Below are 23,996 nucleotides of genomic sequence, written 5' to 3'. Positions count from 1 at the left end.
TCCCATAGACTTTAATAGGATTGTCCCATAGACTATAATGGGATTTTCTAATGGACGTATAGGATTTGGTCACTGCCGGTGACAGCTGATTTTAGGACGGAACTTGCTAAACGGAGTAATTTGCTAGTGTGAAAGAAGCCTTAATGTCATTACAAATTACAATTGCTGACGCAAGAAAAAGCCCTCGTATGCGTCTGTAGGTGGAAAACTTTAAGCGTTATAATTTTTAGAATGTGATGAGGAAAAAACGTAAGTATTCACAAAATTAAAGGAGGACTCCAATCTACACAATCAATGTGACAACAAGTCCCAAGGTCAGAAAACTTGATGAAAAATAGGACAAAGTATATAAAAGTAGGAGCAGATATTCACCAAAACAAGTCCCGGAATTCACCAGTGGACGAGTTCATATATTTCTAAATGGGTAGAAAGGTGAAGGATACGTTGTACGTTACACACGGATCTCATTTCATTGATCCGCGACTTACCTGAGTCTTAGATTCCGTCTGTTGTCGAAGGATTTCAGGATGTTGAATCCTGGGAGGAACATATGGATACTTTGAAGTAAAGCCTTTAAAAATAAAATAAAGCAAAAGCACAATGTGGAATACCCCAAAAATATCAGAGAATATAAAAAGGTAAACAAAAAAATTACCAAATTTTTCGCCGTAAAAGACACACTTTTTCTTCCCCAAAACTGGGGGGGGGGGGGGAGTTGGTGCGTCTTATACGGCGAATACACATTAAAACCCTGTCCTATCGCGGTGGTCCCTGCGGCCATCAGCGGCCGGGACTCGCAGCTAATACAGGACATGACCGATCGCGGTGATGCCCTGTATTAACCCTTCAGAAGTGGCGATCAAAGCTGACCGCCGCGTCTGAAGCGAAAGTGAAACTTACCCGGCTGCTCTGTTGGGCTGTTCGGGATGCCGCGATTTCACCGCGGTGGTCCCGAACAGCTTACAGGACACCGGGAGGGACCTTACCTGCCTCCTCAGTGTCTGCTCCGTGCCGGGATCCCCTGCATGGCCGGCGCTCTCCTTCGTCGTCATCACGTCGTCGCGCACGCTGTCCCGTCATCCAATAGGAGCGGCGTGCGTAGCGACGTGATGGCAGCAACGGAGAGCGAGGATACCTGGCAGCAGAGATGTTCCGAATCGAAGGGGACACCCCGGGGACACTGCGACAGCAATGGAGGGCGACATCCAGGGCAGCGGTGACGAGCGGTGAGGGGTCCGGAGCGGTGGGGACACGTGAGAATAACCTCCAATACCAGTGGTATTCAACCTGCGGACCTCCAGATGTTGCAAAACTACAACTCATGGCATGCCCGGACAGCCAACGGCTGTCCGGGCATGCCGGGAGTTGTAGTTTTGCAACATCTGGAGGTCCGCAGGTTGAAGATCACTGTCCTATACTTTACATTGTATTTGGTTCAGAATCTTTTTTTTCTTGATTTTCCTCCTTTAAAATTGGGTGCGTCTTATATGGCGAAAAATATGGTACCTAATTTAAAGATTGTTTTTTCCGTGACATATTTTAATTTACATTAGTGGTACATTTTGATTTGATATATTTAGAGTTTTTGCTGAAAAACTCCTAAATTTATCGGGAAAAAAAAATTCTGCTTGTACAACAAATAGCCTTGCCGCACCCAATTAATGATTAATTTACATCTACAATATGCCTTCTTTATGTTCCCATCATTGGATAAACATTCTTTTCCTTTTTTAGAATGTTAGAAGGTTTATAGGTTTAGCAGCAATTTTCCAGAGTTTCAAGAAAATTTCTAAATCATATTTTTCAGGGACCAGTTCAGTTCTGAAGTTGATTTGAAGGAATTTATGTTAGATACCGCCATAAATGTAATTTATTCTTTTACTGATCATACACATAATTCAGCGGAGTACGCATCTGTACTCCACTTAATTATGCCTGTCAGCTTTACACTGACAGGCATAGTATAGCAGATCAGGCTCTAACTTAGGTAGAGATTGATAAGCTTCTGTTACCATGACAACGGAGGCCATTGTCAGGCCTCCGTTTGCTATGGCAACCATCAGCGCTCTGCTATCACCTTGCAGAGCGCCGATCAGGAATAGAGGGAGCTCCTTCCCTCTGTAACCCTAATAGACACTGCGGTCCTGAGTGCTGCGGGTGGCCTCCTCCAATGAGGCCCCCTTTCACTGTCTGAAGCAACAGGAGAGGGGGAAGGAGGAAGCCCCACAAATATCCCTCCTATTGGCCCATCAGAACTGATGGACCAATAGGAGTGATCTCTGTTAGAGGACAGCTGCCATTGGTCCCTGGCCGGATTCAGGAAAGCTCGGCTGTGCTGCACAGCCAAGCTGAACCAGCCAAGCTGGGGACCGCGTGTCATATCTGGTCGGTCCTGGCATGTAACTGAAGCCGGGACCCAGGGATAATAGCATGCGGCAGTGATCGCGGTGCCGCGCGCTATTAGCCCTTTAGCTCTGCGTTCAAAGTTGAACGGCACTTCTAAAACAAAAGTAAAACCTTCCCGGCTGCTTGGTGGGGCTGATCAGGACCACTGTAGTGAAAATGCGGTGTCCCGGTCAGCTAGGACGCGAGAGGAGGGTCACTCACCTTCCTCCAGCGCATCTGATTGGCAATTGATTGCCCAAGCCTGAGATGCAGGCTTGAGGAATCGACCACCGATAACACTGATCAATGCAAAGCTATGGCTTTGCAGTGAATAGTGCTGGCAATCAGTGTGTGCAGGGTTATAGGTCCCTATGGGATAACAATGATCAGTATAAGAGATCAGTGTGTGCAGTGTTATAGGTCCCTATGGGATAATAATGATCAGTATAAGAGATCAGTGTGTGCAGTGTTATAGTTCCCTATGGGATAATAATGATCAGTATAAGTGATCAGTGTGTGCAGTGTTATAGGTCCCTATGGGATAATAATGATCAGTATAAGAGATCAGTGTGTGCAGTGTTATAGTCTCCTATGGGATAACAATGATCAGTATAAGAGATCAGTGTGTGCAGTTTTATAGGTCCCTATGGGATAATAATGATCAGTATAAGAGATCAGTGTGTACAGTGTTATAGTCTCCTATGGGATAACAATGATCAGTATAAGAGATCAGTGTGTGCAGTGTTATAGTCTCCTATGGGATAATAATGATCAGTATAAGAGATCAGTGTGTGCAGTGTTATAGGTCCCTATGGGATAATAATGATCAGTATAAGAGATCAGTGTGTGCAGTGTTATAGGTCCCTATGGGATAATAATGATTAGTATAAGAGATCAGTGTGTGCAGTGTTATAGCTCCCTATGGGATAACAATGATCAGTATAAGAGAACAGTGTGTGCAGTGTTATAGGTCCCTATGGGATAACAATGATCAGTATAAGAGATCAGTGTGTGCAGTGTTATAGGTCCCTATGGGATAACAATGATCAGTATAAGAGATCAGTGTGTGCAGTGTTATAGGTCCCTATGGGATAATAATGATCAGTATAAGAGATCAGTGTGTGCAGTGTTATAGGTCCCTATGGGATAACAATGATCAGTATAAGAGATCAGTGTGTGCAGTGTTATAGTCTCCTATGGGATAACAATGATCAGTATAAGAGATCAGTGTGTGCAGTGTTATAGGTCCCTATGGGATAATAATGATCAGTATAAGAGATCAGTGTGTGCAGTGTTATAGGTCCCTATGGGAGCTATAACACTGCAAAAAAAAAAGTCCAAATCACCCCCTTTTCCCATAAAAAACAAACAAACATGTAAATAAAAATAAATATAAACATATGTGGTATCGCCGCGTGCGTAAATGTCCGAATTATAAAAAAATATTAATTAAACCGCTCGGTCAATGGCGTGCGCGCGAAAAAATTCCTAAGTCCAAAATAGTGTATTTTTGGTCACTTTTTATATAATGAAAAAATGAATAAAAAGCGATCAAAAAGGCCGATCAATACAAAAATGGTACCGATAAAAACTTCAGATGACGGTGCAAAAAAAGAGCCCTCATACCGCCCCATATACGGAAAAATAAAAAGTTATAGGGGTCAGAAGATGAGAATTTTAAACGTATACATTTTCCTGCATGTAGCTATGATTTATTCCAGAAGTGCGACAAAATCACCTATATAAGTCGGGGATCATTATAACCGTATGGACATACAGGATAATGATAGGGTGTAATTTTTACCGAAATATGCATTGCGTAGAAACGGAAGCCCCCCAAAAGTTACAAAATGGCGTTTCTCTTCAATTTTGTCGCACAATGATTTTTTTTTTCCGTTTCGCTGTAGATTTTTGGGTAAAATGACTGATGTCACTGCAAAGTAGAATTGGTGGCGCAAAAAGTAAGCATCATATGGATTTTTAGGTGCAACATTGAAAGAGTTATGGTTTTTAAAAGGTGATGAGGAAAAAACGAAAGTGCAAAAACTGAAAAACCCTGCGTCCTTAAGGGGTTAATATCATCAGGTACATGTATGTGGTGATGCGGCAAGTCAGCCCTAATCACCATGTACATGTACCATATTTTGTGGGAACAGGTTAAATAGGAGATGGCAGTCAGGGATTGGAGGGGGAATAAACACTGTCACTATGTGAGACAGCGCAGAGGAAACAGTCCGTAACCTACAGCGAGGAGGAAACAGTCCGTAACCTACAGCGCGGAGGAAACAGTCCATAACCTACAGCGAGGAGGAAACAGTCCGTAACCTACAGCGCGGAGGAAACAGTCCGTAACCTACAGCGAGGAGGAAACAGTCCGTAACCTACAGCGCGGAGGAAACAGTCCGTAACCTACAGCGCGGAGGAAACAGTCCGTAACCTACAGCGATGAGGAAACAGTCCGTAACCTACAGCGATGAGGAAACAGTCCGTAACCTACAGCGCGGAGGAAACAGTCCGTAACCTACAGCGCGGAGGAAACAGTCCGTAACCTACAGCGCGGAGGAAACAGTCCGTAACCTACAGCGCGGAGGAAACAGTCTGTAACCTACAGCGCGGAGGAAACAGTCTGTAACCTACAGCGCGGAGGAAACAGTCCGTAACCTACAGCGCGGAGGAAACAGTCCGTAACTTACAGCGCGGAGGGGGAGGAGCTGTGTGTCCTGTTTTGCCAAAGTAATCCTTCCAGTACTTATTAGCTGCTGAATACAACATAGGAAATTCTTTTCTTTTTGGAACGCAGAGCTCTCTGCTGACATCACGAGCACAGTGCTCTCTGCTGACATCTCTGTCCATTTTAGGAACTGTCCAGAGCAGCATATGTTTTCTATGGGGATTTTCTGCTACTCTGGACAGTTCATAAAATGGACAGAGATGTCAGCAGAGAGCACTGTGCTCGTGATGTCAGCAGAGAGCTCTGTGTTCCAAAAAGAAAAGAATTTCCTCTGTAGTATTCAGCAGATAATAAGTACTGGGAGGATTAAGATTTTTTAATAGAAGTAATTTACAAATCTGTTTAACTTTCTGGCGCCAGTTGATTAAAAACCGGAGTACCCCTTTAAGATTTGAGGGGGGAAATTTTAACAGCAAAAAAACAGCAATGTTTGTGGTGGTGGGGGGGTTAAGCAGAGCACTTTATGTTTAAAATTATATGTTAATGCAATTAAAATGAAATACAATTAAGATATATTTTCAATTACTGTACTACTTAAAAAAAAGCTACTTTTTTACAAACAATATATTTAGGCATAAAGCTGGGATTTTCCGTATACAGGATGTATGAGGGTCACTTTTTGCACCTTGTAGTTTTTATCTGTAACATTTTTGTTTGGATGGGCCTTTTTTGATGTATTTGGAATAATTTACCGTATTTTAGCATTTACCGTGCAGGATCGTCAACATTATATTTGAAGTTAGGACATTTATGCACTCAGCGATACCAGGGGTTTAGATACTTTAAAGGGGGTACTCTGGCGCTAAGGATAGGGGATAAGATGCCTGATCGTGGGGGTCCCGCTGCTGGGGATCCCCTGTGATCTTCAGGGCTGTGGAGTCAGTAGATAAATGTTCCGACTCCGGAGTTTTCTGTACTTCCGCCTCCTCTGTATTGATATGTGAATGTATTTTATAGATTCCTTGAAGGAAAGAAAGGCCACATACCTGTCATTACCACAGGACTACTGTCTGGGAAGCCAACAGTCTACTGTATGGAACAGTTTGTGTGCTGATCTGCTGCTGAAGATAGGGCAGTGGGAGGATCCTAGAAGGGGCATTTATTATAAAACATAATTTCACTAGTAGAATCCCATAGTCAACTTTAAAGGGGTACTCCGCCCCTAGACATCTCATCCCCTATCCAAAGGATAGGGGATAAAATGTAAGATCGCCGGGGATCGCAGCTACGGCACCGCGCTTTCATTACTACACAGAGAGAGTTCACTCGATGCAAAATGATGGGCGATACAGGGGACGGAGCAGCGTGATGTCATGGCTCCGCCCCTCGTGACATCACAGCCCGCCCCCTTAATGCAAGTCTATTGCAGGGGGCGTGACGACCCCCAAGCCCCTTCCCATAGACTTGTATTGAGGGGGCGGGCTGTGACATCATGAGGGGGCGGAGCCGTGATGTAACGATGCTCCAGCCCCTGTATCGCACGTCATTACGTACAGAGCGAACTCGCTCTGTGCAGTAATGAAAGCACGGTGCCACAGCGGCGATCCCGGGGGTCCCCAGCAGCGGGACCACGGCGATCTGACATCTTATCCCCTATCCTTTGGATAGGAGATAAGAGATCTAGGTGTGGAGTACCCCTTTAAGCTAACAATCGAGTTTACAAGTTTTTATAGCCTTAGGTGAATGGCAGCAGTTTTTCCAATGGTTTACAGCTTCAGTCTTGAATTAGTGACCCTCCATTCCCTTCACTTATACAAGTGTCTCTAGTCCTGCAAAAAACATATTTACTTAACCCCTTATCAGTGAGAGGCGAGGTTACCCATGGGTTCCCTGTAACAGCAGAACACAACACTATGGAAAGTATAAGTATTGCCGCTCCTAATTGTGCGTTGCGTGCCATATAGTGAAGCACATGAAAAGCTTCTTCACGGTCACTTAACGTGTTCGTTTTGCGGTTACATGAGGCCCTGCATGCATTGGTCTTTATTCTTAAAGTAGAGAAGTCATTAATTATAACTTTTTGTGAATTGGGACATTTAAACTTGCTTTTTTTTAATTTTTTTTTATTCCAATCTAAATTTAGTAGGAGTCGGAGTCAGTGCATTGTCTGCCGACTACGACTCCAGGAACCCAAAATTTTGTCCGACTCCAACTCCACAGCCCTGGTGATCTTGCACGCAGCACCCCGTTACAATCAGTCCACGGTGCATGTTCGCTCCGGGTCTGATTACTGGCGATCACGTGGCCGGAGCATTGTGATGTCATGGCCCCGCCCCATGTGATGTCATGCTCCGCCCCCTCAATGCAACCCTATGGGAGGGGGTGTGACAGCTGTCACGCCCCCTCCCATAGGCTTGCATTGAGGGGGCGGAGCGTGACATCACAGTACTCCAGCCCTGTGATCGGCAATCATCAGCTGACAACTGTCACGCCCCCTCCCATAGGCTTGCATTGAGTGGGCGGAGAGTGACGTCACACAGGGCGGAGCCGTGATGTCACAGTGTTCCGGCCTCGTGATCGCCACGATTCACGATTCGCCACGATTCACACCACGATTTGACCTTCCAATGCACAAATACGATTTCGAAAGCTCAAATCATCAGAAATCGTATCAATGCACAGACAGGTACGGACAGATACGGAGCCATTAACTATTATGGGGCTGCGGAAACGATCGTAGTCTGCTAGTGACTACCATCTGGTCATTTTCTCAGGGGATCCAGTTTTTCAGTCCGTGTCAAAAATCTAATGTGCTGAGAAAATGACCAGATCGTTGTCACTAGCAGACTACAATCGAGTCCGCAGCCCCATAATAGTTAAAGGCTCCGTATCTGTCTGCTGTGCATTGATACGATTTCAGACGATTTGAGCTTCCAAAATCATATCTGTGCACCGAAGGTCAAATCGTGGTGTGAATGCAGCCTTACTTCTTCTTTACAACCCATTTTTATTCTCCACCTTTATAAGGGGCAAAAGGATGGACAAGGACAGGAATGAGATGACTAAGAGAATATTACACTTCACCTTGGAGATCCTTCACCTGCTGACCGGAGAGGTGAGGTGACACATCTACATTTCCACCATTGTTGTCCCCATCAACATTTCCACCATTGTTGTCCCCATCTACATTTCCACCATTGTTGTCCCCATCTACATTTCCACCATTGTTGTCCCCCATCTACATTTCCACCATTGTTGTCTCCATCTACATTTCCACCATTGTTGTCCCCATCTACATTTCCACCATTGTTGTCCCCCCATCTACATTTCCACCATTGTTGTCCCCCCATCTACATTTCCACCATTGTTGTCCCCCATCTACATTTCCACCATTGTTGTCCCCCATCTACATTTCCACCATTGTTGTCCCCATCTACATTTCCACCATTGTTGTCCCCATCTACATTTCCACCATTGTTGTCCCTCCATCTACATTTCCACCATTGTTGTCCCCATCTACATTTCTACCATTGTTGTCCCCCATCTACATTTCTACCATTGTTGTCCCCCATCTACATTTCCACCATTGTTGTCCCCATCTACATTTCCACCATTGTTGTCCCCCATCTACATTTCCACCATTGTTGTCCCCCATCTACATTTCCACCATTGTTGTCCCCCATCTACATTTCCACCATTGTTGTCTCCATCTACATTTCCACCATTGTTGTCCCTATCTACATTTCCACCATTGTTGTCCCCATCTACATTTCCACCATTGTTGTCCCCATCTACATTTCCACCATTGTTGTCCCCCATCTACATTTCCACCATTGTTGTCCCCCATCTACATTTCCACCATTGTTGTCCCCCCATCCACTTTTCCACCATTGTTGTCCCCCATCTACATTTCCACCATTGTTGTCCCCCATCTACATTTCCACCATTGTTGTCCCCCATCTACATTTCCACCATTGTTGTCCCCAACTACATTTCCACCATTGTTGTCCCAATCTACATTTCCACCATTGTTGTCCCCATCTTTGGAGCCGCTCTATGTTCTGGATGTCTCTTTGTAGGTGAGGTCTCTCATTGTCTCTCTCCATACACAGGATTACACCATAGTGAAGACATGGGGGGAGTGTGTGGCCCCCAGCAGCCATCACCATGAGTCAGGAGGACGGAGCAGGGCCCGGGGCCCCATCATGGAGCATCCACCTCACTCACTGATACAGAAGAAGATCCTAGAACTCATCCACAGTATCACTGAGCTGCTGACTGGAGAGGTGACACTGCTGGGACATTATATAGTAATGGAGGGGTCTGGTGATGACTGGAGAGGTGACACTGCTGGGACATTATACAGTATTGGAGGGGTCTGGTGATGACTGGAGAGGTGACACTGCTGGGACATAATACAGTAATGGAGGGGTCTGGTGATGATTAGAGAGGTGACACTGCTGGGACATTATACAGTAATGGAGGGGTCTGGTGATGATTAGAGAGGTGACACTGCTGGGACATTATACAGTAATGAAGGGGTCTGGTGATGACTGGAGAGGTGACCCTGCTGGGACATTATACAGTAATGGAGGAGTCTGGTGATGACTGGAGAGGTGACACTGCTGGGACATTATACAGTAATGGAGGGGTCTGGTGATGACTGGAGAGGTGACACTGCTGGGACATTATACAGTAATGGAGGGGTCTGGTGATGATTAGAGAGGTGACACTGCTGGGACATTATACAGTAATGGAGGGGTCTGGTGATGATTAGAGAGGTGACACTGCTGGGACATTATACAGTAATGGAGGGGTCTGGTGATGACTGGAGAGGTGACACTGCTGGGACATTATACAGTAATGGAGGGGTCTGGTGATGACTGGAGAGGTGACACTGCTGGGACATTATACAGTATTGGAGGGGTCTGGTGATGACTGGAGAGGTGACACTGCTGGGACATAATACAGTAATGGAGGGGTCTGGTGATGATTAGAGAGGTGACACTGCTGGGACATTATACAGTAATGGAGGGGTCTGGTGATGATTAGAGAGGTGACACTGCTGGGACATTATACAGTAATGAAGGGGTCTGGTGATGACTGGAGAGGTGACCCTGCTGGGACATTATACAGTAATGGAGGAGTCTGGTGATGACTGGAGAGGTGACACTGCTGGGACATTATACAGTAATGGAGGGGTCTGGTGATGACTGGAGAGGTGACACTGCTGGGACATTATACAGTAATGGAGGGGTCTGGTGATGATTAGAGAGGTGACACTGCTGGGACATTATACAGTAATGGAGGGGTCTGGTGATGATTAGAGAGGTGACACTGCTGGGACATTATACAGTAATGGAGGGGTCTGGTGATGACTGGAGAGGTGACACTGCTGGGACATTATACAGTAATGGAGGAGGTCTGGTGATGACTGGAGAGGTGACACTGCTGGGACATTATATAGTAATGGAGGGGTCTGGTGATGACTGGAGAGGTGACACTGCTGGGACATTATACAGTAATGGAGGAGTCTGGTGTTGACTGGAGAGGTGACACTGCTGGGACATTATACAGTAATGGAGGGGTCTGGTGATGATTAGAGAGGTGACACTGCTGGGACATTATACAGTAATGGAGGGGTCTGGTGATGACTGGAGAGGTGACACTGCTGGGACATTATACAGTAATGAAGGGGTCTGGTGATGACTGGAGAGGTGACCCTGCTGGGACATTATACAGTAATGGAGGAGTCTGGTGATGACTGGAGAGGTGACACTGCTGGGACATTATACAGTAATGGAGGGGTCTGGTGATGACTGGAGAGGTGACCCTGCTGGGACATTATACAGTAATGGAGGAGTCTGGATATGACTGGAGAGGTGACACTGCTGGGACATTATACACTAATGGAGGGGTCTGGTGATGACTGGAGAGGTGACACTGCTGGGGCATTATACAGTAATGGGGGGGGGTCTGGAGTTGACTGGAGAGGTGACACTGCTGGGACATTATACACTAATGAAGGGGTCTGGTGATGACTGGAGAGGTGACACTGCTGGGACATTATACAGTAATTGAGGGGTCTGGTGATGATTAGAGAGGTGACACTGCTGGGACATTATACAGTAATGGAGGGGTCTGGTGATGACTGGAGAGGTGACACTGCTGGGACATTATACAGTAATGGAGGGGTCTGGTGATGACTGGAGAGGTGACACTGCTGGGACATTATACAGTAATGGAGGGGTCTGGTGATGACTGGAGAGGTGACACTGCTGGGACATTATACAGTAATGGAGGGGTCTGGTGATGACTGGAGAGGTGACACTGCTGGGACATTATACAGTAATGGAGGGGTCTGGTGATGACTGGAGAGGTGACGCTGCTGGGACATTATACAGTAATGGAGGGGTCTGGTGATGATTAGAGAGGTGACACTGCTGGTACATTATACACTAATGGAGGGGTCTGGTGATGACTGAAGAGGTGACACTGCTGGGACGTTGTACAGTAATGGAGGGGTCTGGTGATGATTAGAGAGGTGACACTGCTGGGACATTATACAGTAATGGAGGGTTCTGGTGATGACTGGAGAGGTGACACTGCTGGGACATTATACAGTAATGGAGGGGTCTGGTGGTGATTAGAGAGGTGACACTGCTGGGACATTATACAGTAATGGAGGGGTCTGGTGATGATTAGAGAGGTGACACTGCTGGGACATTATACAGTAATGGAGGGGTCTGGTGATGACTGTATCATTGTGTGTCAGGTTCCTATAAGGTGTCAGGATGTGGCGGTCTATTTCTCCATGGAGGAGTGGGAGTATGTAGAAGGACACAAGGATCTGTACCAGGACATAGTCATGATGGAGGATCACCGGCCCCTCACATCACAAGGTAAGAAGAGACATATATATAGATATCATTCTCACTTCCTAGTAACATAGAAATCTATCCAGCACTGATGTATTCATTCCCTGTGTGTTCCCTACAGAAGTCATTGATAGAAATCCACCCGAGAGGTGTTCCCGCCCTCTGTATTCCCAGGACTGTCCAGAGGGAAATTTCCCAGAGAAGAATCAGGTAGATGAGGCTGATCCTATATCTCTATAGGGGGGTCCTGCAGTCATAGATGTGGGGGTAGATTTTGGGGGTCTCTGTTGCTCCTCCTGTCTGCTGTATTGTAGTGAATTGTTCTATATGTCACATCAGGGGGGAGATCTGACTAATAATAAAGTGGAGGATGAAGAAGAGAGGATGAGGGGCCATCACCCGTGTATGAGGGAAGTGAAGGAGGAAATTCCAGGAGGTGTTACCCCAGGTATGTAATAATTCCAGGAGGTGTTGTCCCAGGTATGTAATAATTCCAGGAGGTGTTACCCCAGGTATGTAATAATTCCAGGAGGTGTTACCCCAGGTATGTAATAATTCCAGGAGGTGTTATCCCAGGTATGTAATAATTCTAGGAGGTGTTACCCCGGGTATGTAATAATGCCAGGAGGTGTTACCCCAGGTATGTAATAATTCCAGGAGGTGTTATCCCAGGTATGTAATAATTCCAGGAGGTGTTACCCCAGGTATGTAATAATTCCAGGAGGTGTTACCCCAGGTATGTAATAATTCCAGGAGGTGTTACCCCAGGTATGTAATAATGGATTATAATTGCTGTGGCCCTTTGCATAGATTTTGCACAAGTAGCATTATACTATGGGCCCCTCCTGTGAAGTGTGAACAATCCAGGTGGGGGGAGGAGTAATGTAGTATTTTACCTCAACAGAAAATCCCAGTAAGAATTCTGAGGGAAACTTCATGTTATCCCTGAATGATAAAGGAGAAGATGAAGATATGATGGAGCGCTCCTCAGGAGAAGACCTCCTTACCCCTAATGTCCATCCAGATCTATCCTATAATAATCCACCTGATCATGAGGAACCTTCTCCTGACCAACCACACATTGTTACCACAAGGACAGAGCAGGAACATGGGAAAGGTTTATATTGTGAGGAATGTGGGAAAGAGTTTATTAGAAGAGCTCAACTTTATAGACACAGAAAAACTCACTCAAGGGAGAAGCCATATTCCTGTTCAGAATGTGGGAAATGTTTTACAGAGAAATCAGCCCTTCTTAGACATGAGCGAATTCACACAGGAGAAAAGCCATATTCATGTTCGGAATGTGGGAAATGTTTATCAGACAAGTCAAATCTTGTTTTGCATAAAAGAATTCACACAGGAGAGAAGCCGTATTCATGTTTAGAATGTAAGAAATGTTTTAAAAGTAAATCTGAGCTTGTTATACATGCAAGAATTCACACAGGGGAGAAGCCATATTCATGTTCAGAATGTGGAAAATGTTTTTATAAGAAATCAGATCTTGTAATACATGAGAGAATTCACACAGGAGAGAAGCCATTTTCATGTTTAGAATGTGGGAAATGTTTTACAGCTAAATCAATTCTTGTGATACATGAGAGAATTCACTCAGGAGAAAAGCCATATTCATGTGCAGAATGTGGGAAACGTTGTAACAGAAAATCAGATCTTGTGAAACATGAGAGAATTCACACAGGAGAGAAGCCATATTCATGTTCAGAATGTGGGAAATGTTTTAACAATAAATCAGTTCTTGTGATACATGAGAGAATTCACACAGGAGAAAAGCCGTATTCATGTTCAGAATGTGGGAAATGTTTTATTAGTAAATCAGATCTTGTGCCACATGAGAGAATTCACACAGGAGAAAAGCCATATTCATGTTTAGAATGTGAGAAATGTTTTATAAGTAAATCAGATCTTGTTAAACACAAGAGAATTCACACAGGAGAAAAACCATATTCATGTTCAGAATGTGGGAAATGTTTTATAAGTAAATCAGATCTTGTTAAACACGAGAAAATTCACACAGGAGAGAAGCCATTTTCATGTTCAGAATGTGGGAAATGTTTTATTACTGTAGGAAAACTAAGGAGTCATCAGAGATGTCACATAGCGAAAGATCCACAATGATGTTCTATATGCAGAAAATATTTTACATGAAATCAGATTTTAAAACTCAAAGAATTCACATTAACCCCTTCCTGTAATATCGGTTACATGTAACTGATAAAGAAAGCTTACCTGCTGCAACACCGCTTACATGTGCCTGATTGAAATAAAGTATCGAGCGCTGTGACAGTTTAGTGAGCTCGGCTGTGCAGCATAGCCGACCATCCCTGAAGCCGGCCAAGGACCACTTGCAGCGCCCCCTGCCCGGCAGTACTGACAGACCATTAGTAGTCACAGTTGCGTAGTCTCCTACTTCCTCCCTCCTTTGGTGCTTTAGTCCAGTGGTTCTCAGCCTTTTTGTACCCCCAAAGGCTGAAAGTATGTCCGCGGTTAGTATGTCCTGGCCGCAAACCTTTTTTATAGATTTCAGACTCATGCTGGAGTCCTAAATCTCAGACTGCAGCCGGGACACAGACAAGCTCAGCACTGCTCCCTGGCAGGGAGCAGTGCTGAGCTTGTCTGTGTCCCGGCTGCAGTCTGAGATTTAGGACTCCAGCATGAGTCTGAAATCCATAAAAAGAGGACTGGTAGGGAGACCCCTAGTGGTCATTTTTTTCAAAGTGGAAAATTAAATAGGAATTGGAAAGTTATTCTGCATACATTAATCTATAATGTATCAAACGTTTTTTTTTTAAATGAAAGGTACCCTTTAATGTATATAAAATTATATATTATATACTCCAAAAAAGTCCCATTAAATATATCAATTTATCGCCCCCGCCCCCATATTATTTCAAGATATACATAATCTATATATATATATATATATATATATAAAACTCAATGTGTGTATGTATATATGTATGTATGTGTATATATGTATGTGTGTATGTATGTATGTATATATGTTTGTATGTGTGTATGTATATATGTTTGTATGTGTGTATGTATATATGTTTGTATGTGTGTGTATGTATGTATGTGTGTATATGTATGTGTGTATGTATATATGTGTATGTATGTATGTATGTGTGTATGTATATGTGTGTATATGTGTGTATGTATATGTGTGTATGTATGTTCCACAAAAACTTCCAAATGGCTAAAGATATTACCATTACACTTGGTCACATGTTACTTATATGTCACCAACAAACATAGGATAGGTGATTTAACCCTTACTCACCCCCATTTGCCAGGGGCGGGGTTTATGTTTAAAGTCCTATACAAGTCTATGGGAAATATATGTTACTGCATAACTTCCAAACGGCTGGAGATATTTCCATAATACTTGGTCACATGTTACTTATATGTCCACTTAAAATATAGGATAGTTATTTAACCCTTAACTACCCCCATTTGTGAGGGTCGGGGTTTTTGTTTAAAGTCCCATGCAAATCAATGGGAAATGTATGTTCCAAAATAACTTCCGTACGGCTGGAGATATTTCATTACCTGGTCACATATTACGGGTCGGGATAGGAGGACGAGATGGGAGGTCAAGATAGGAGGCCAGGATAGGAGGTCAAGATAGGAGGACGGGATAGGGGGTTGAGATAGGAGGACGGGATAGGGGTTGAGATAGGAGGTCAAGATAGGAGGACGGGATAGGATGTCGAGATAGGAGGACGGGATAGGAGCTCAGGGTATAAGGACGGGATATGGGGTTGGGATATGACAACAATATATGAGGACGGGATATGAAGTCTAAAGCTTCCTCCTTTGTTGATTTTCCTCCCCAACAAGGATTAGGAAGGAAAAACCGGGCAACGCCGTGTACTCAGCTAGTTCATGATATATTCCAGCCACAGTTGACTTACCTTAGAACACACTGATCATTAGAGATAATAAGCGTTACAACTATACACAACGGATTCTATTGGTTGATACGTATTATAGTTCTATCTATAATTTGCTGTTTTTCTTTTCCTATGACATCATTTCTAGATGATCCAAAAATTCATCAAAAGCTTCGTATCCACGTGACAAATTGTTTACTCACTTAATACTCCTATACTCTAATGTATGAAATGTCGTTTGAGTTCTGTATTCTTAAAAAAATTATTTAAAAAAAATTCTAATAAACATTGTAAAAGAAAAAAAATTGTGCCGCCCCAAAGTCTCTGCAACTTGACCCGATGGCAACAATGTATCCTGACTAAAAGGAGGCCTGAAAATCCAAACGGTGCTCCGCCATGTCTGAGGCCGGAGTGGGGGTCATGTGGTGCGCTAGAGCCACAAATGGGATATTTCTAAATATGTCAGTATTAGGGGAACACCGTAAATATTTAGTTACATTTCTCTGCGTTAAGGGGAAAAATGAAAATGGAAAAATGTGCAAAAAAAATTGCAATTTTTAAATTCCACCACTTTGCTTTCATCTCTGTGAAACGCCTAAAGGGTTAATAAACTTCATAAATGTAATTCTCGAATACTGCTTCAAACCATGCGGGGAGCCACCTCGACACACGTTTCGTGGATATATCACTTCATCAGGAGGTGCACTCACCACTTGTGTCCTTAACCCCTTAAGGACCGGAGGTTTTTCCGTTTTTGCATTTTCGTTTTTTGCTCCTTGCCTTTAAAAAATCATAACTCTTTCAAATTTACACCTAAAAATCCATATGATGCTTATTTTTTGCGCCACCAATTCTACTTTGTAATGACGTCAGTCATTTTGCCCAAAAATCTATGGTGAAGCGGGGAAAAAAATAATTGTGCGACAAAATTGAAAAAAAACCGCTGTTTTGTAACTTTTGGGGGCTTCCGTTTCTACGTAGTACATTTTTCGGTAAAAATGACACCTGATATGTATTCTGTAGGTCCATACGATTAAAATGATCCCCTACTTATATAGGTTTGATTTTGTCGGACTTCTGGAAAAAATCATAACTACATGCAGGAAAATTAATACGTTTAAAATTGTCATCTTCTGACCCCTATAACTTTTTTATTTTTCCGTGTATGGGGCGGTATGAGGGCTCACTTTTTGCGCCGTGATCTGAAGTTTTTAACGGTACCATTTTTGCATTGATAGGACTTATTGATCACTTTTTATTCATTTTTAAATGATATAAAAAGTGACAAAAAATGCACTATTTTGGACTTTGGAATTTTTTTGCGCGCACGCCATTGACCGAGCGGTTTAATTAATGATATATTTTTATAATTCGGACATTTCCGCACGCGGTGATACCACATATGTTTATTTTTATTTTTATTTACACTGTGTTTTTTTTTTTATTGGAAAAGGGGGGTGATTCAAACTTTTAATAGGGGAGGAGTTAAATGATCTTTATTCACTTTTTTTTTTCACTTTTTTTTTGCAGTGTTATAGGTCCCATAGGAGCCTATAACACTGCACACACTGATCATTGTTATCCCATAGGGACCTATAACACTGCACACACTGATCATTGTTATCCCATAGGGACCTATAACACTGCACACACTGATCTTCTATGTTGATCACTGGTTTCTCATAAGAAACCAGTGATCAACGATTCTGCCGCATGACTGCTCATGCCTGGATCTCAGGCACTGAGCAGTCATTCGGCGATCGGACAGCGAGGAGGCAGGAAGGGGCCCTCCCGCTGTCCTGTCAGCTGTTCGGGATGCCGCGATTAGCCGCGGCTATCCCGAACAGCCCGACTGAGCTAGCCGGGAACTTTCACTTTCACTTTTAGCCGCGCGGCTCAGCTTTGAGCGCGCGGCTAAAGGGTTAATATCGCGCGGCGCCGCGATCGGCGCTGCGCGCTATTAGAGGCGGGTCCCGGCTTCACTATGACGCCGGGCCCGCCATGATATGACGCGGGGTTACTGTGTAACCCCGCGTTATATCGGAAGAGCAGGACCAAGGACGTACCGGTACGTCCTTGGTCCTTAAGGGGTTAAAGGGGTACTCCCGTGGAAAACTTTTTTTTTTTTTTTTTTTTTTAATCAACTGGTGCCAGAAAGTTAAACAGATTTGTAAATAACTTCTATTAAAAAATCTTAATCCTTCCAGTACTTTTTAGGGGCTGTATACTAAAGAGAAATCCAAAAAAGAAATGCATTTCCTGTGATGTCCTGACCACAGTGCTCTCTGTTGACCTCTGCTGTCCATTTTAGGAACTGTCCAGAGAAGGAGAAAATCCCCATAGCAAACATATGCTGCTCTGGACAGTTCCTAAAATGGACAGCAGAGGTCAGCAGAGAGCACTGTGGTCAGGACATCACAGGAAATGCATTAGTATACAGCCCCTAAAAAGTACTGGAAGGATTAAGATTTTTTTTTATGGAAGTAATTTAAAAATATGTTTAACTTTCTGGCACCAGTTGATTTAAAAAAAAAAAAAAAAAGTTTTCCACGGGAGTACCCCTTTAAACAGCCAGCTCCCGCTCATTGGCACATGGAGGGAGACCTGAACCCGGAAGTCGAATCCCGCCGTGGCGTTGATCACATGACTGTGTGCGGCATTCACCCTCACTAGACACAAACAGTTGAAATGCACTCTCAGAAGGGGAAGTAAGGGGATGAAATATTCCCCCTCAACGAAAGTCTATGGGAAGGGGGCGCGACGGCCGTCGCGCCCCCTTCCCATAGACTTTCGTTGAGGGGGCGGGCGGGCGTGACGTCCTGAGGGGAGGCCCTGAACACGGAAGCCCGCACACAGTGTTCGGAACAATAAACCTCCGGACACTGGAGAGCGGAGCTCTGGAAACAGGGCAGCGGAGTACCCCTTTAATTGTTAAAGTCGTCATTACTACCATTGGAGGCCACTATAGGGGACAGTGTGGGTGAGAACGGGAAGGGATTGACTATTTGGGGATGAAAATAACAGTGGAAGCAAAGGATTATGGGACATTGACTATGGTTAGACCCATGGTTAGAAAGGTAGAGGAGAAGGTCGGGATTTGGAGTAAATTACCAATCACTATGGCGGATAGAATTGGATTTGGGAAAGGGGTTCTACTACCACGAAATCTGAGAGTAGCCCCGATCTGGATTCCAGACAAAATTGAAGGAAATTGAACATAAAATAAAGGAATTAATCTCGGGACGTTCTCCGGTCAGGATGAAGCTCACCGGCTGCAGAGGGGGGTTGGGAATTCCAAACATCGGCATTAGAATTGTTAGGGCAAAAAGAGGGTGTGAGGAGGGACGTATGGAAATGGGAAAATATATAATAAAAATAATATAACAATTATACAGAGAATATATACACATATACAGAGAATATATATATACACATATCCAGAGAATATATACACACATATACAGAGAATACATATACACATATACAGAGAATATATACACACATATACAGAGAATATATACACATATACAGAGAATATATACACATATACAGAGAATATATACACATATACAGAGAATATATACACACATATACAGAGAATATATACACATATACAGAGAATATATACACATATACAGAGAATATATACATACACATATACAGAGAATATATACACACATATACAGAGAATATATACACACATATACAGAGAATATATACACACATATACAGAGAATATATACACACATATACAGAGAATATATACATATACAGAGAATATATATACACTTATACAGAGAATACATATACAGAGAATATATATATACACATATACAGAGAATATATACATATACAGAGAATATATACACACATATACAGAGAATATATATACACATATACAGAGAATATATATATATACATATACAGAGAATATATACACACATATACAGAGAATATATATATACACATATACAGAGAATATATATATATACATATACAGAGAATATATACATATACAGAGAATATATACACACATATACAGAGAATATATATACACATATACAGAGAATATATATACACATATACAGAGAATACATATACACATATACAGAGAATATATACACACATATACAGAGAATATATACACACATATACAGAGAATATATACACACATATACAGAGAATACATATACACACATATACAGAGAATACATATACACATATACAGAGAATATATACACACATATACAGAGAATATATACATATACAGAGAATATATATACACATATACAGAGAATATACACATATACAGAGAATACATATACACATATACAGAGAATATATACACACATATACAGAGAATATATACACACATATACAGAGAATATATATACACATATACAGAGAATATATATACACATATACAGAGAATACATATACACATATACAGAGAATACATATACACATATACAGAGAATATATATACACATATACAGAGAATATATACATATACAGAGAATATATATACACATATACAGAGAATATACACATATACAGAGAATACATACACACATATACAGAGAATATATACACACATATACAGAGAATATATATACACATATACAGAGAATACATATACACATATACAGAGAATATACACATATACAGAGAATACATACACACATATACAGAGAATATATACACACATATACAGAGAATATATATACACATATACAGAGAATATATACACACATATACAGAGAATATATATACACATATACAGAGAATACATATACACATATACAGAGAATACATATACACATATACAGAGAATACATATACACATATACAGAGAATACATATACACATATACAGAGAATATATACACACATATACAGAGAATATATACACACATATACAGAGAATACATATACACATATACAGAGAATATATATACACATATACAGAGAATACATATACACATATACAGAGAATATATACATATACAGAGAATATATATACACTTATACAGAGAATACATATACAGAGAATATATATATACACATATACAGAGAATATATACATATACAGAGAATATATACACACATATACAGAGAATATATATACACATATACAGAGAATATATATATACACATATACAGAGAATATATATACACATATACAGAGAATATATATACACATATACAGAGAATATATATATATACATATACAGAGAATATATACACACATATACAGAGAATATATATACACATATACAGAGAATATATATATATACATATACAGAGAATATATACACACATATACAGAGAATATATATATACACATATACAGAGAATATATATATATACATATACAGAGAATATATACATATACAGAGAATATATACACACATATACAGAGAATATATATACACATATACAGAGAATATATATACACATATACAGAGAATACATATACACATATACAGAGAATATATACACACATATACAGAGAATATATACACACATATACAGAGAATATATACACACATATACAGAGAATATATACACACATATACAGAGAATACATATACACATATACAGAGAATATATACACACATATACAGAGAATATATACACACATATACAGAGAATATATACACACATATACAGAGAATATATACACACATATACAGAGAATACATATACACATATACAGAGAATACATATACACATATACAGAGAATATATATACACATATACAGAGAATATATATATATACACATATACAGAGAATATATACACACATATACAGAGAATATATATATACACATATACAGAGAATATATATATATACACATATACAGAGAATACATATACACATATACAGAGAATATATATACACATATACAGAGAATATATACATATACAGAGAATACATACACACATATACAGAGAATATATATACACATATACAGAGAATATATACACACATATACAGAGAATATATACACACATATACAGAGAATATATATATATACATATACAGAGAATATATACACACATATACAGAGAATATATATATACACATATACAGAGAATATATATACACATATACAGAGAATACATATACACATATACAGAGAATACATACACACACATACAGAGAATATATATACACATATACAGAGAATACATATACAGAGAATATATATATATATACACATATACAGAGAATACATATACACATATACAGAGAATATATATACACATATACAGAGAATATATACATATACAGAGAATACATATACACATATACAGAGAATATATACACACATATACAGAGAATATATACACATATACAGAGAATACATATACACATATACAGAGAATACATACACACACATACAGAGAATAAATATACACATATACAGAGAATACATATACAGAGAATATATATATATATACACATATACAGAGAATACATATACACATATACAGAGAATATATATACACATATACAGAGAATATATACATATACAGAGAATACATACACACATATACAGAGAATATATATACATATACAGAGAATATATACACACATATACAGAGAATATATACACACATATACAGAGAATATATACATATACAGAGAATATATATACACTTATACAGAGAATACATATACAGAGAATATATACATATACAGAGAATATATACACACATATACAGAGAATATATATACACATATACAGAGAATATATATATATACATATACAGAGAATATATACATATACAGAGAATATATACACACATATACAGAGAATATATATACACATATACAGAGAATACATATACACATATACAGAGAATATATACACATATACAGAGAATATATATACACATATACAGAGAATATATATACACATATACAGAGAATATATACACACATATACAGAGAATATATATACACATATACAGAGAATACATATACACATATACAGAGAATATATACACACATATACAGAGAATATATACACACATATACAGAGAATATATACACACATATACAGAGAATATATACACACATATACAGAGAATACATATACACATATACAGAGAATATATACACACATATACAGAGAATATATACATATACAGAGAATATATATACACATATACAGAGAATATACACATATACAGAGAATACATATACACATATACAGAGAATATATATCCACATATACAGAGAATATATACACACATATACAGAGAATATATACACACATATACAGAGAATATATACACATATACAGAGAATATATACACATATACAGAGAATACATACACACATATACAGAGAATATATATACACATATACAGAGAATACATATACACATATACAGAGAATACATATACACATATACAGAGAATACATACACACATATACAGAGAATATATACATATACAGAGAATACATACACACATATACAGAGAATATATATACACACATATACAGAGAATATATATACACATATACAGAGAATACATATACAGAGAATATATACACACATATACAGAGAATACATATACACATATACAGAGAATACATATACACATATACAGAGAATACATATACACATATACAGAGAATATATACACATATACAGAGAATATGTACACAGAATATATACACACATATACAGAGAATATATATATACACATATACAGAGAATATATACATACACATATACAGAGAATATATACATACACATATACAGAGAATATATACATACACATATACAGAGAATATATACATACACATATACAGAGAATATATATATATACACATATACAGAGAATATATACATATACAGAGAATGTATACACACATATACAGAGAATATATACACACATATACAGAGAATATATACACACATATACAGAGAATATATACATATACAGAGAATATATACACACATATACAGAGAATATATACATATACAGAGAATATATACACACATATACAGAGAATACATACACACATATACAGAGAATATATATACACATATACAGAGAATACATATACACATATACAGAGAATATATATATATATATATATATATACACATATACAGAGAATATATATACA

The 23,996-nt window shown here is 40.1% G+C and overlaps 1 protein-coding gene across 1 annotated transcript in view; it reads left to right on the top strand.

Moving 5' to 3' along the window:
* The window catches only part of LOC130305034 (zinc finger protein 850-like), a 201,202-nt gene extending 186,727 nt beyond the window's left edge, over positions 1 to 14,475 (top strand). The window contains exons 13-18 of the mRNA XM_056551973.1: positions 8,084 to 8,171; positions 9,169 to 9,342; positions 11,832 to 11,958; positions 12,056 to 12,144; positions 12,274 to 12,382; positions 12,839 to 14,475. Coding sequence (XP_056407948.1) covers positions 8,084 to 8,171; positions 9,169 to 9,342; positions 11,832 to 11,958; positions 12,056 to 12,144; positions 12,274 to 12,382; positions 12,839 to 14,067 — 1,816 coding nt within the window. The 3' untranslated portion in view covers positions 14,068 to 14,475. The remainder of the gene's footprint in view (positions 1 to 8,083; positions 8,172 to 9,168; positions 9,343 to 11,831; positions 11,959 to 12,055; positions 12,145 to 12,273; positions 12,383 to 12,838) is intronic.
* Positions 14,476 to 23,996: the final 9,521 nt, after the last annotated feature.

Source organism: Hyla sarda, chromosome 1, assembly GCF_029499605.1.
Source record: "Hyla sarda isolate aHylSar1 chromosome 1, aHylSar1.hap1, whole genome shotgun sequence".
Classification (NCBI taxonomy): domain Eukaryota; kingdom Metazoa; phylum Chordata; class Amphibia; order Anura; family Hylidae; genus Hyla; species Hyla sarda.
Note: the sequence above shows the minus strand (reverse complement) of the source record. Positions and strands in the feature narration are given on the sequence as shown.